The sequence below is a fragment of the Mandrillus leucophaeus genome, unplaced genomic scaffold, assembly GCF_000951045.1.
Source record: "Mandrillus leucophaeus isolate KB7577 unplaced genomic scaffold, Mleu.le_1.0 Scaffold702, whole genome shotgun sequence".
In the NCBI taxonomy this organism is placed as follows: domain Eukaryota; kingdom Metazoa; phylum Chordata; class Mammalia; order Primates; family Cercopithecidae; genus Mandrillus; species Mandrillus leucophaeus.
The window spans coordinates 336,838-350,703 of record NW_012107609.1 but is presented as its reverse complement, the minus strand read 5'-3'; the positions used below and the strand labels follow the sequence as shown (position 1 = coordinate 350,703).

The window sequence follows — 13,866 nt, the reverse complement described above, 5'->3', positions numbered from 1 at the left end:
CCGGGCGAGGTGGCGGGCGCCTGTAGTCCCAGCTACTCGGGAGGCTGAGGTAGGAGAATGGCGTGAACCCGGGAGGTGGAGCTTGCAGTGAGCCGAGATCTGGCCACTACACTCCAGCCTGGGCGACAGAGCGAGACTCCGTCTCAAAATAAAATAAAATAAAATAAAATAATTTAAAAAATAAAATAAAATAAAATAAAATAAAATCAACAGGTACTTAGAACATTTCTCATGATCAATCATAAGACATGGCCTTGATGTTATGAAGAAATACCAATGAAATCCAAGAGGAAAACAGAACTAAACTCATCGGGATGAAGGATAAACCCTTCAAGTGTGTTTCAAGTCACTCAGCTGGAGCCTCCGTTGGGCAGTGAAGCTTCAGGGTTCCCACGAGATGGGATCGGCATGAGGCTCAGTCCTGGCCTCTCTTGAAACACTGCGCATTTGCAGGAGTGCCGGCCCACAGGGCAGGAAGTCAAGACTGTCAGAGCAAGTGCTGATCCTGAAGCTGGAAGGACTTGCAAGGCCTCATTCCCCAAACTCCTTTTGTTTTTTTTAAACCTCTGCTTATCTTAAAAAATGGAGAGGCAGGTGCCCTAGCAACCTCTCAGGAGTAACTGACACACGTGACTTGCGGTGTCTTCAAAGGAACAATCTGCAACTTGCTACTGTTTACACAGATCAAGACTAACAGTCGCCAGCAGCTGGTTCACGCATAATGTCCTTTGCAAGGGAAAGAAAACGGCACTGGAGGGCCGACTACAGAAGCAGACAGTGCATGGTGGACATCTGCCCCTTTTGGGAGCCCTCCCACGGTGCTTCCTGAAAACTCAGGTTAAGCTGACTCTGCTGTCCGGCTGATGAGGCTCCTTTGCTCAGCACACCAGCCCAAATAGAAGAGCAGGTGCTATGGCAAAAATGAGTTCTTGTAGCGACTATTTTTCATACTGAAACTGAAAAGCGAGACCAGCAGAGCTGTCCACAGAGCCCCTGACAGTTAGGCCCGGCTTTGGCTGCTGATGCAAGTGCTGGATGACGCTATTTCTGCAGGCGCTGGCTGCAGGCGCTGATCCACTGCGGGATGTGCCCCGAGAGGCAGAAGAAACGCTGGGAACCGCACACCTGACCTTGCCAGCATCCCCCAGGCAAAGCCAGGCACTTTGGGTTCATCGGTGGAGTTGGGCGATACTCCTTTCCCGTTTGTGTGCTTAGCTGCTGCCAACAGGATGCTAGGTGAAGCCTTACAGAACACAGCCAGTTGTGTGTTTTATAAAGCAAGGCTCCCCTCCCCCAAAGACAAATAAAACCGCGGGTATGGAAGGGACACCCTCCACCACACCCCGCCCTAATAATCTGGCACCGCAGGCAAAGGCACGGCCTGTGTGGGTAAGGTCCATTTTCGACGTTTACAACTTCCTGTTCCCTGATGCCTCAACTTCCCCACAGACCGACACACCTGTGATGGGCAGGGCCGTGACCTCGTGACCCTCACACACCAATGCAGCCCCTCACGTCTCCTGCTCTTTCCCCCACCGCTGACTTGCCCAAGGGTCCCGACTATCTGCCCTGCCTGTGGAGCTGCCTCCCGTGTGCCCCCCGAGGCCCCTTGAGGTGCTGTGCCTTCCATGGGACCTGCACATCTAATAAACCCCGGCAGTTCACCCGCTCTCCCAGCCACCCTTCCAGATCCCACTTACGACACACGACTAAGTAATGCAGTACAGGCCGTGTATTCATATTTGTTTTCCTGTGCCAACTCATCTGGTATCTTCGTATTTTAATGGATAAAACTAAAAGACGACAACCTGAAAGCCCAGTGCATTCCTCTCAAATTGAGTGACGTTTACAACACCTTAATTATAAAAGACTTATCTGATCTGCAAGAAAGCAGAGTGCACAGAAACTTCACCGCCAACTGCGGATGGCCTGAGAGCATCTGGGTTTGGTTCTCAGCCTGAAGGAGCATCCTGGAATGGCGTGTCTCGTCCATTGATGTGGAGACACATGGAACAGGCTTGGGGCTCTGAGCAGGGCTCCTGAAGCCCCTCAGCCGGGAGGAAGCCAGGCCCACGAGAGGGGCGCCTGTTCCAGAAACACACGAGGATGAAAGCTGTTATTGGCAAAGGAGACTTAGAGAAGGAAATGCCCAGGAATAAAAAAAAGATTACGTATTTAGAGGCCAGGTGGGGAGGCTCATGCCTGTACTCCCAGCACTTCAAAAGGCTAAGGCGAGTGAAGACTTGAGTTCAGGAGTTTGAGACCAGCCTGGCCAACATGGCAAAACCACATCTCCACTAAAAATATTAATACAAAAAAGCTGGATGTGGTGGCGCACACCTGTAGTCCCAGCTACTCAGGAGGCTGAGGCAGGAGAATCGATCACGTGAACATGGGAGGTGGAGGCTGCTGTGGACTGAGAACAACAAACCCCACAAGAACTAACTTCAGCAAACATGAAACTTTACCATACGCTGAGTCCAGCAGTTCTCTCTCCATCTTTCTATTCCACTTCTCCCTCTCTGCCTCAACCTAGGGCAAGACAGGCTTGACCCGACGGGTCATGGCTCTGTACAATAATTTAGTCTTACATGACTGAGATGCTAAGTATGTAAGAACACTCATGACTCAAGGCTTGGGAAGGGCTCTTTAAATTTGCTTTTTTAATGCATAAATAAATCCATATTATGTATTACTTTCTGGAAAAGGGTTAAACTCAAACATCTGAAATACTTTCATTATACCAGGTCAAGAAAAATGCCACAGCCAGAAAAATTTATTTTAAAACAGAAACATACATTAAGCTTTAAAACAACCAACTCTCAAACAAAAGAGGAAAGAGCCTTTGATCCCAGAGTCCACGCGGAATGAATTCCGTATGTGTTTGAAATTCACATAAGGAGCACTTAGAAAACCACCTGAAATGGAACTCCCACAGCCCCCTTGCCTGTGAGGGCTCCCGCACCTGCCAGTGTGAGGACATGGCCGACCCCCGGACACTCGCGCGCCGGGAGCCACCACAGCTCAAGGTGACTGGCAGCGCCCAGCTCTGTGACCAAGACAGACGTTCACACGTGGGGGCACCGTGAGCGCCACCAGCTCCAAATCTGATGTGAGGGACGTGGGAGATGTCTGAGAAATGTCCAAAGCGATTTTGGCAACACAGAAAATGCAATGTCTGGGAATTCCACCAAATGCTTCCAAAAATACTCATGGACAATTCAAGTCGCACGTGGCCAGCGGCAGCCCGGGCGGCCTTCAGTCTGTGTGGGGTGCCCGTGTGGCCTTCTCCTCGTAGGACTCCCCGAACTCGTTCACTCTGCGTTTATCCACAGGATAAAGCCTACAACGACACAAATGAACACATCAGCAAACCCCACTGCAGGGCCTATTTTCCTAAGAGGAGGACTTGGCATCCTTGATTTATTTTCCAGTGAGCGGCCACAGTGAGCAAATTAACTAAAAAGTCGATCCTCAGAAGTTTTACTGCTGAGGGCTGAGGAGGGATTTCTGAGTTGTGTTTTGTTCTGCATGGCCAGGCCAATGCACTGCTCTCTAGGAAAGGGAAGCTTGGCCAAATGGAGGACCCGGAGGCTGCACTGGCTGCCTTCTGGGAACTGTGGAATCACGGAGACCTGCGCGATCAGAACAGGAACTGCCATGTTCAGGGAGCGCGTCTCCTCAGCTGTGAACACTTGGCAGGACACTGCCGCCACCTTTGATCCTGAGCCCCCAAGGCTTTGCCAACATCACCCCTACGTATGGATGAGGAAGCCGTGGCGTGAGGGGCAGCTCCACACAGCCACGAACAGTAGACGTACAGGGTTTCAGCTTAAAAACGGACCTGCTGCCCACCAAGGGCCCTGTGGTCCTGGCCAAACACCGTTTGCAGGTCTGGAACCAGAAACACACAGAGCCCGAGTGTAGCACAGTTTCAGGCACGCCCTGGGCCACCTGCGAGGACTTGGGAGCCACCTGAAGGGATCACGGTTGAGACGGGACCCTGAAGAGTGACAACCACGCCAGGCGCAGCAGCTTCTGGGGCTCCATGGCTTGGACAACCTCAAGCTCTGCAGGGGGCAGGAGGCCAACTAGGGGATCTGAGAATGGTGAACGGGGGATGGGAACCAAGCCCCGTGTGAGCGTGAGTGTTGCTTACGGGGAAACAGCCCTTCCTGCTGAGACCCAGGCTGGAGCTCCAGTGCAGGGGCTGCACGAGACAGCAAGGGGGTGGGTGGGCAGCCGGCTGCCAGGCCTGGAGAGCTAGGCAAGGGCGGCCATGCGCCACTGTGTGGATGTGCCAACTGCACCTGAACAAAGAGTTAAAACAGGCCGAACAATGCCAGCCTCACGCTGGCCGGGACAGAGGCTCCGAAACACCCGGCGAAGCTGTGTGTGGAGACAGGCGGGGATGGGAGCACTGCGCTCCCCAAGGGCCGGCAGCCCAGACCGAGGCAGGACCCCCCAGGACGACCTGGGGGAAAAGGCTCTCTCTCCAGCACTAGGAGGATGCCCAGGCCTTGAGGGGGGCCATGGCCTGGGAAGGGCGCACGGAAGTGTCACAGCCATGGTGTATGAGTGGTGGCCTCCTGGTCGGGGCGGGGGGAGATGGGAAGAGGGATCTCGAGGGTCAGAGAAAGGATACAGCCAGGAGGCTCTGAGACACTTGGCAATAGGCCTTGGGGGTGACACACACTCCTTCCACCCCTGGACAAGGCCTGGGGCCGGGACTGGAGGTGAGGGCAGTGCTTGCAGTGGTCCGGATACAACCCTCCTGAGGGGAGCCCCAGATCCCTGGCTCCTACCCTGGCACAGCAGAGCTGAGGGAGCTCTTGCTGACTGAGAGGGCAGATGTCAGCCCTGGAGGGAAGCAGGAGGCCCGGGGCGGGACCTGAGCCTCTGCGTTTAGAAAATTCCGAGGCCCGGGGCGGGATCTGAGCCTCTGCGTTTAGAAAATTCCACAAAGCCTTTTCCTTAGCCGTCAGCCTTCGACCTGAAGGCCAAGCCAGGAGGTCAACACAATGTCATCTTCAGAGGCCCGGGTGGCTGGTTTAAGGGGTGTGGCCAATGTTGAGGTGAGGGCGCTCTCCAGTGACATTCTGCCCTGCAGGGACACACAGCCCAAGAGTGGCCCAGAGCCTGTTCCCGACGCTGGAGACCTGGACCCCAGGACTGCCAGCTGGACACCTCAAGGCTAGTGCCAAGTATGGATTAGTCGTGCTGCGGTCTCTGTTCTGCTCAATAGCAATGACTGTGAATAAGTAAATAGCTTAAGGAGAGAAATTTGCTTTCAGTGGCTAATCAACAATTCACATAGAAATGAGCATTTCTAAAGCACAATGAGGAGACAGAGCTGCAACAGTTTCTTGCCAGGTCATATCATGGGCAACTGGAACCCAAGTTTAGGCAAGACAGGAAAAACCACCACCCGCCAATTATCTTTGCCTTCAAATGGACACACAGGCGCAGGGTGCCGTGAAAGCCGTCATTCTGTTCAGCAGCAGCGCCACGCCGCTGAGACGGACCAAGAGCTGAGCGTGCACAGCCGCACTCACCACCGCTGGTACAGGTAGACCAGGAACACCACGTCGTCCCGGAAGCAGGCCAGCCGGTGAGACGTGGGCATGGTGATGATGAAGGCAAAGACGTCATCAATGAAGGTGTTGAAAGCCTGCAGGGCCAGACGGGAGGAAGGTGAATCCCAGTTGCTGGGACTGGAATCCTATTGTTTCTGGTAACCTAACCAAGCAAATGGCTTTGGGCAGATACTTGGAACTAACTGGAACTCTTCACAGCAACAATGAAAAGAGCAGAAAGCCGGCAAGTGGAGACACAACGCTCTGTTCCCTCAGGGGTTCCCCACAGCCGCTGGCACCTGACACACTGCAGGTCTCGCCCAGGCTCCCACCCACATCGGGGAACCCAAAGAGAACAGGCTGAAACCAGAGCCAAGGGGAGAGCCAAGGGCAGAGCCGCCCGAGACAGAGCCAAGGGGAGAGCCAAGGGCAGAGCCGCCCGAGACAGAGCCAAGGGGAGAGCTGCCCGAGCATTGCCCTTTCCTCTGGGAGCTTGTACTTGACTTCAGAAAAGTGCAAATTACATCCCATTAACTCAGCTCCGCCTGCAATGCTGAGGCACTTCTAATCCCACACGGAGCCAAGGGGGCCTCCACAGCTCTACCCGCGGGGAATGGCCACGGCCCACTGGGGCTTCCATTCCTGCCTGGGAGGCCTGAATCCACTGTCCCCAGGCACCGGTTACTGGGCCACAGGGATCTGTGTCTTGACACACATGCTAAGAAGAAACATAAAAACTAAAAAAAACAAACCAAAACCAAATCTGTGACAAGTGAGAGAACCCCAGTCTTTCAGGGTCTGAAGTTCTCTACAGCTCTTCGCTTTTCTTAAAGGAGCCTCCTTAATATTTTTCAGTGGAAGGGACGGCTGCAGATGCACTCTGGGCAGAGACTGCCCCGGTAATGCTGGGGCTGGAAGACGCCCTCACTCATGCTCTGCTCAGTGAGAGGGGACTCCTCGCCAACTGTCACACTCACCTTGTAGGTGAAGGCCTTCCAGGGCAGATGTGCCACTGACTTCAACTGAAACAGGAGAGACAGGCACAGGTCAGCTGCGGGCAGCACAGGAGATGGGGGCTGGGCCGCAGGCAGCACACATCACCTTACCTTGTAGTTCACAAAGAGCTGGGGCAACATGAAGAGGAAGCCAAAGGCATAGACCCCTGCAGAGAGACAGACAGCACTCACCAGGCGTGGAGGGCTGGGCTGCCACGTCTGTGCATAGCGGGCAGAAAACAAGGTCTGCCATCCCGACAACTTCAGAGTCTGTCATTGTGTGAAGCAACTTTCTGGCTGGTAAGTTTATCAAGAGTCTGTGACAACTTTGGAGAGCAAAGCTCTTCTATTTATTCATCAGTGTAACTGCTGCCCATGGGGTCAAGTGAGTGAGGGCGCTGGAGCACCCTGGGGCTGAGGACACGGCCTCCTGACCCACAAGGTCCTGCCCCAGGGGTCAAATGTGGCGCTCCAACCAGGTGTGGGACTCCCACCAGGGAGGATGGCAGTGCGGGACCCACCTGCTCTGCACCAGACAGGCCCTCGCCCTTAATGCTCACGGGACCACTCCCCAAAGAGACCACAAAGCTGTGATCAGGGCTGGTCTGGTGGGGCGGGGGAATGGACACAGCAGCCCATGCAGCTGAAGGTGCCACCTGGGGCAGGTGGGGGCAGGCGGGCCTCCCAGGACATGTGGCCCCGAGCACAGGGCCCTGCAGGGTCCCCACAGTGCATCGGCAGGAGAGCCTGGTGCTTCCATTTGCTCTAAGGAACCAGACGTGGATGGTGTTGTTTTAATGGTTACTTGTTTTCATGAAGAAAACAGACAACAGTCCCGTACCACACAACGCTGTTGTGATCAGCGACGCACACGGATAGCAGGCGGCTGCACCACACAGCCTGGTGTGGAGTGGCTGCCGCATCTGGTGTAAGCACTCCCTGTCGCTTGTACAAGGACCTGTTTCTCAGAACCAGTCACTGTTGCGAAGCTACGCAGGGCTTTATCTGCTCACAGCCTGGGGGGAGCCCTGGACACCGCAGAGGCACCTGCCACACTGGGTTACAATGTGAGAACAATTAAATTGGTGCCTGCTGTAAATACTATTACTGAAGTAGGGAAGCACATGGACTCACCATTGACAAAGCTGTTGATTAACCAGGAGTACCAGCTGAAATGGAAAAAAAAAAGGAGAAGTCCCATTTCTTGCATAGCTTAGTATCTGTATTAAATTGACGAAAAATAATTCTTTCATTAAAAATTCTCTAAAAAAAACCCCAGGTGTTCTCACTGCAGCTAGGCAGCCAAGAGCAGCAGTGCTGAGCCTGGTTCTCAGGCTGGAGACAGCGCTGAGCGCCCCCGCCCAGGCAGCAGAGGCCAGGGGCTCTGGGACCCCTCTCAGCTCAGGGCCAGCACCCTGCTCGGGCAGCAGAGGCCAGGGGCTCCGTCGCCTCTCGGCTCAAGGCCAGCATCCCACCCGGGCAGCGGAGGCCAGGGGCTCCAGGACCCCTCTCAGCTCAGGGCCAAGCTTCCCATGAAGCCTGGTGGCCGGAGTCAGTCCTCTCAGCTACACCTTACCGGTGGGGGGACACTGAGGCCCAGAGCCCACCATGCGCAGCTGCAGGGTCAGGATCCCTCCCAGGCACTCGCCCAAGTGCCCTGGCCCCTAGCTTGCCCTCCAGCCACACTCCGCTCTGGCTCAGTCATCCAAATGGCTTTCTCAGGGGAAAGACGGAGCAGGTGAAGCGTATGCGGCCTCCTACCTCTTATACTTGATATTCAGGAGGGAATAGACAGCACCCCCGACACAGAGAGGGTACAGCAGGTATGACAAGTACTTCATGGCCTGCGGGGAACAAAGGGAGCTTCCAGTTAGAGGCCCAAACGCCAGGCCTGTGTAAACGCACTGCATGGAGCTCACTACGACAGGGACAGACAGAACGAGCTACAGCACTCGGGGCGGCAGGGCTGCTCTGAAGGGGGCGGGCGGTGTGAGGGGCGTACGTAGGGCTTCATGCACTCGCCACAGCAGCCCAGGAGGCACCGCACGCGCCACAGCCCGGGTGTAACTACAGGCGCTAGTTAACAATAATAGATCAATTTGGGCTGGTCAAAACCAACCGATCCACAACAAATCAACAAACATAATGGAAAGACACCTGAAAAAACTGTCTACTAAGTAATGTAGTTACATCGCCAGCTGTATCTATTGATTTCAGCTTTACAACTCCATGAAAGTTAGATATAAGCTGGTGAACATTAAACCAAACCAAAATCACTCCTGTGCAGAAATGTTCTTTTAACTTGAACTGAGACTTCCAGCTCCCCCAACAGCACTGGGGAAAGGTGATGCTCTGTGCTTCTGGGGCCGATCCTCCAGGCCACCGAGCTGCCGAGGCCGTTACGGCCTTGGTGACAGCAAGTGCGTTCCCAGCAACCACAGCAGATACCAAGCCCTGTGTCAGCTGCCTGGCAAATGTGACTTACAAACGATGAAAATACCCCTACTATACAGTGACACAGGCAGGCTGTGCCTTTAAGGACTGGAGAATGAGCGTCTCTGCAAGCCCCCGTCCTTCCCAGTAAGAAATTTGGGTTTTATGTGTTCACTCTCGGGATCCCTGCTCAAGGCGGGCTGACCCGTACTCCAAGGAGACTTCCGCACTGAGCAGTGACAGCAAGAGCCCCGTCTTCGAGGATGTGGGATGTGCCTGGCATGCACGTGCCCTGAATCACATGTGACTTACCTGAGTATCGTACTCCTCGGTTTTCCTCTCAGATTCGCTGTAAGCGCCAAACTGTTGTGAAATTCAACACAGGGGATGTTAACAGACTCAGGGAGGATCTGAGCACAGGTGAGCTGTGACTAAGGGGCGTCACACATGGCTGCAGAGCTGACCCAGGCCTCGCTACAGAGGGCGCTCAGGTCCCTACTGGCCGAGGAGAGGACCCAGAGGACAGGGATCTGCATGGACCCTTCCCACCTCACCCTGGCCCTGGGTCCCGCAGGCCTGAGCGGGGACAGCGCGGCCTCACTGCTGTTCCTTGTTGGGTGGCTCGGTTTTCAGTGCTGCTGCTTCACAGTGAGAACACTGCAGAGGGCACAGGCACAGCCGACAATGCTCTGAACCAGCCGGCCAGGAGTCACGGAGCCAGGCTGGAACACAGAGGCTGCGCTGTATCTGCTGGGCTTCCTGCCCTTCCTCTGCCCACAGCATGGAAAATCTCAGCCGTGACTGCTGAGGGCCCCGCCTCAATCAAGGTCCATCTGTGGGCATTGAGATTCAGCTCCAGCTCTGCCCCAGCCCTCATCTGCCTAAGGGCCTCATGAGCACCCAGGCACTGGGGCAGCCACAAGAGGCAGGGGTTCGCTCACTTGGGGATTGCCAGGACTGTACTGACCCCAGTCAGCACCAGCCTCGGAAGCGCGCCCTATGCAAGGTGCCAAAATGAAGCACTCCCGCTGGCCGGCCAGCGTCCTTTCTCCCAGAGGCCGGCTCAGGCCCAGAAGCGCTGCCATCGGCATTGAAGAGGGTCAGAACTAGGTACATGACTGGGGAGTCCTCAGGTGAAGAGAGTGGCTGCGATCGGAAACCAGTGCTGCCTCCACCACGGAGGCTCCCGACAGAGGCCCACAGTGACTCATCCGCGGATGGCCACTTTACTCTGCGCGCAGGAGGCAAAACCACACTCTTCAGAGAGGGCGTGGGGTTCAGCCACTACAGTTAAATCCTACCTGAAGTTCAGGTATCAGGCCTCTCCAAAGAATAGTCATCTTCAATGCCTTCTTCACTTTCCACAGCTGAGGGGAGAAATCAGGAAATAGTTCCTTTAATATTCGAAGGCCACAAGACCCCGAATGAATGACCCAGATGGTAACGGATAGGACCTGCCGCCCACGGCCCCGCCCAGCCCACTGTCCTCTTCCTGTCCCTCCCACAGCTCAGGGGAGAATGGTGGGGGCCGGACCTGGGCCTCTAACCCACACCCGGCAGGTATACCTGGTCAGGTGGGCTGCACAGCCACCGACCAGCAGACGACAAAAACCAGCATGCAAGTGCGGTTCTCTAAACCACCCTGCCTGCACCCAAATTAGCCCCCACCTCCTTCTGCCTGGCACTTGGGCAGCCGTGGAGCCTGTTTCAGGACCTCTCTGAGAGCTGCCACCACCTGGCTGCATCCTTGGAAGGCATCATTCACAGAGGACTGGTGCCTGAGCCGGGCGTGGCACTGTGACTCGTACCTACGGAGGGCCCCGCCTGCGGTGCTCCAGCACCGTCTAATCCAGCTCCTCCTCAACAGGCATGACGGCCGTGCAGGACCCCACCCACAAACGGGCCACCAACTACGGGGCCCTCAGACTCTGGCTCCTGCCGGGGTGGCACAGTGCTCAGGGAGGAGCTAGGCGGGTGTCTGGGCCCTCTCACCCCGAAGGCCATCGGCCCCTCAAGTTTTGCTCCCAAGCTGGCCCTGCCCCATGAGGCTCCCTTTTGGCTGGCTTTTCTGAGCTCCGAACAGGGCTGGACCACAGGGCACCGAGTGATTTCCGTCACTGCCCACCTGGCCGCCGTGCTCAGCTCTGCAGCCACAGCACGAGCCTCTCAAGGCCCCACGGTTTACGCCTCTGCTTTGCGCGTGGTGGGATTTCTCAAACACGTAAACCACTCTGCTTGGTGGACAGGCCTCAGGAGCTGATGCCATCAGAACACCCATTTCCCTGCTCTCCACTTGTTCAAAGCCTTTATAGCCACCGCCTGCCATTCCACAGCTTCCAGAACACCGAGGCCGTCGGGAACAAGCACGCAGGCTTCCACGGAAGGTCTCACACGCTGGGCCTGAAAGCCTTTCCCGAGTGCGCGGAGGCCCATGGACCTCAGACAGTTCAGGTCACTGCCTGGAACTCACCTCGATGGCGGCTCCAACGCCCGCCGGGACCAGCACCAGCAGGCTCGTCTGCTCGTCCAGCAGGAACAGGAAGATGACCACGGTGCTGAAGCAGCGCCAGAGCACTGGGGACAGGACGGTCGGGCTGGGAGGGGGTGCAGGGCAGACCCCGCCTGTGTGCCCCCAAGTCGCACACATACCCCCAGTCCCCCATCCCAACCCCCACGCCCGAGAAGCTTCAGGTACTCCCCAGTCCATGTCCCCCTGTTTAAAAAGAACAGGGAAGTATCCAGCAGCCAGGAAAGTGTCTTGAAGGCTGCTGAACTAACAGCTGGCCCCACACCAGCTCCACAAACACGTGTCTGAGCCACACACACCAGCTCCACAAGCACGTGTCTGAGCCACACCTGCAAACGAGCACGGCGCGTGGGCAGAGGTCGGATGACGGCCAGCACAGCTTAGATTCCAGGCAGGTCTTATGCTGGTTCTGTGATAAGCGCGTGGCTTTTCAAGTCTGGACTGGTTTCCTCCCCAGCCTGTACCTTAACAACCACTCCAGCTTATTCAACACGTCTTCCTCCTCCCGCAAACCCCCAGGGCAGGCAGGGGAAGCAGATCCATGGAGCCACACGACAAACAGTGCTCATGGCCACAGCGCTGTCTGCTGGCCACCCCAACCCGGGACGCCGGGAAAGGCATTAGGGTTAGGAGACTCCACCATAGAGCACGGCAGGGCCCCAAGGCAGCCAGGGCCCCCTGCTTGGGCATCTTTTCGAGAAAAACAACTTGTTTGGGTCTCTGATCCTGGAGCCGAACACTCCTCATTCCTAACCAAGACTCACCCACTTCTCGTCCTCACACCGCCAACCCCTCGCCCCTGTCCAGACCGCCGCTCCCCACCCCACTGTGACAACCTCCACCCCTGCAAGGTCAGAAGGACCCTCACTCACTTGGGCCCCCTAACCACGGCAGGCACCCTTGGCCAGGAACACTGGTCCCAGATCTTGGCAGGCCTCCTGCCCGGGCTGCCTGGCCTCAGGGGTCCCTGACCGCCCTACCTAACAGCTGCACACTCCCTATCGCTGCCGGGCACAGTACCACGGGCCTATCAACTGCCATCACCTGGCAGGCCCCACACACCCAGGCCTTCGCTGGTCGGGGAAGGAAGACCCGCGGGAGGACGGGGCGAGGGAACTAAGACAGGGGATGTGAGGCCCCAGCCCCGCTCAGCGCCCGTGAGCAGCCGGGAAGGCTCGAGAGCTCCATGCTTCTCACTCCTCACAGCCCAGGCCCAAACCCCATGCACGCCAGAGTCCACAGCCAGGCCCTGAGCTATGCAGCCTCCGGCAGTCACACCACACACATGCCAGTTTGCAGCCAGGCCCTGAGCCGCGCAGCCCCCGACAGTCCCACTGCAATTGCCGCAAAGGCTCTCTGGGTTTTACAGTGCCTGGTCTCAGAGGCTTCTGAAGAGCCAAGCACACACCCGGCGCTGTGTCTGCAGCCAGCAGTGAGGCGGGCAGCCCTCAACCGCAGGCTCCAGTGAGCATCCCCGGGACAGAGGATCTGAGCAGGGCCACGCTCGGGGCGCCTACCTGCCTTGGTGGACATGCCGATCATGCTCTTCTTCTTCTTCCAGAAACTGATGTCATTTTTAAAGGCCAGGAAATCAAAGAGAAGCTGGAGAGAACACACACGACAGCAACTCACATCTCCTGCTGTTTCCATCTCCCGTGAGACAGAGATAGAGGCCTCACGTGTGACTGTGAGGCTGCAGTGTGCTCAGCCTCAGGACGCATCAGGACAGATGTCTACACCCGCACCTCCATGCACCTGGCCTGCCATGTCCTGTCAGAACCTAGAGTGCCCAGGCAGGCTTTGCAGGGGCCCTTCTGAAATAATGACTTGAATTGCTGGAAAGACCCACAGGCAATTGGAGGCTCTGGATTCCCCTGGACTGTGGGGCTGGCTGGGCATCCCGACCCTGCTCTCGGGTTGTGGCTACTCAGGGCAGCCTCACCTCTCAACTTGCTAGAAATGCAGGGGCTGGGCGTGGTGGCCCATGCCTGTGGTCCCGGCTACTGCAAGGCCAAGGCCGGAGGACTGCCTAAGCCCAGGGTTTTGAGACCAGCCTGGGTAACATAGTGAGACCTGTCTCCAAAAGAAAAAAAACTTAAAAAAACCTAACCATGCATGAGCTCATCCTTAGAGACATCGACCTTTTAATAAAAATCATTTAATTCTCCAATGTGGCTTTAGAAAGTTTTAGCTTGATGGGCAGCCAAACTCCCAGGCACTCAGAACCAGTGCCAGCCGCACGCCTGGGTGCCTCCTCACCCTTCCAGCCTAACCACAGGCCAGCCTACCAGCCACAGGATGGCTCTCCTCGAGCAGCTCAACTCCACGGGCGAAA

General features: G+C 56.3%; 1 protein-coding gene across 1 annotated transcript in view; it reads right to left on the bottom strand.

The window, feature by feature from the left end:
• Positions 1-2,644: 2,644 nt before the first annotated feature.
• The window catches only part of CLPTM1L (CLPTM1-like), a 16,658-nt gene continuing 5,436 nt past the window's right edge, over positions 2,645-13,866 (bottom strand). Inside the window, exons 4-13 of the mRNA XM_011964731.1 lie at positions 13,049-13,133; positions 11,475-11,578; positions 10,306-10,371; positions 9,317-9,367; positions 8,333-8,415; positions 7,706-7,740; positions 6,683-6,738; positions 6,554-6,598; positions 5,556-5,671; positions 2,645-3,343 (exon numbers count right to left, since the gene is read on the bottom strand). Of these exons, the coding sequence (XP_011820121.1) occupies positions 3,259-3,343; positions 5,556-5,671; positions 6,554-6,598; positions 6,683-6,738; positions 7,706-7,740; positions 8,333-8,415; positions 9,317-9,367; positions 10,306-10,371; positions 11,475-11,578; positions 13,049-13,133 (726 nt within the window). The 3' untranslated portion in view covers positions 2,645-3,258. The remainder of the gene's footprint in view (positions 3,344-5,555; positions 5,672-6,553; positions 6,599-6,682; positions 6,739-7,705; positions 7,741-8,332; positions 8,416-9,316; positions 9,368-10,305; positions 10,372-11,474; positions 11,579-13,048; positions 13,134-13,866) is intronic.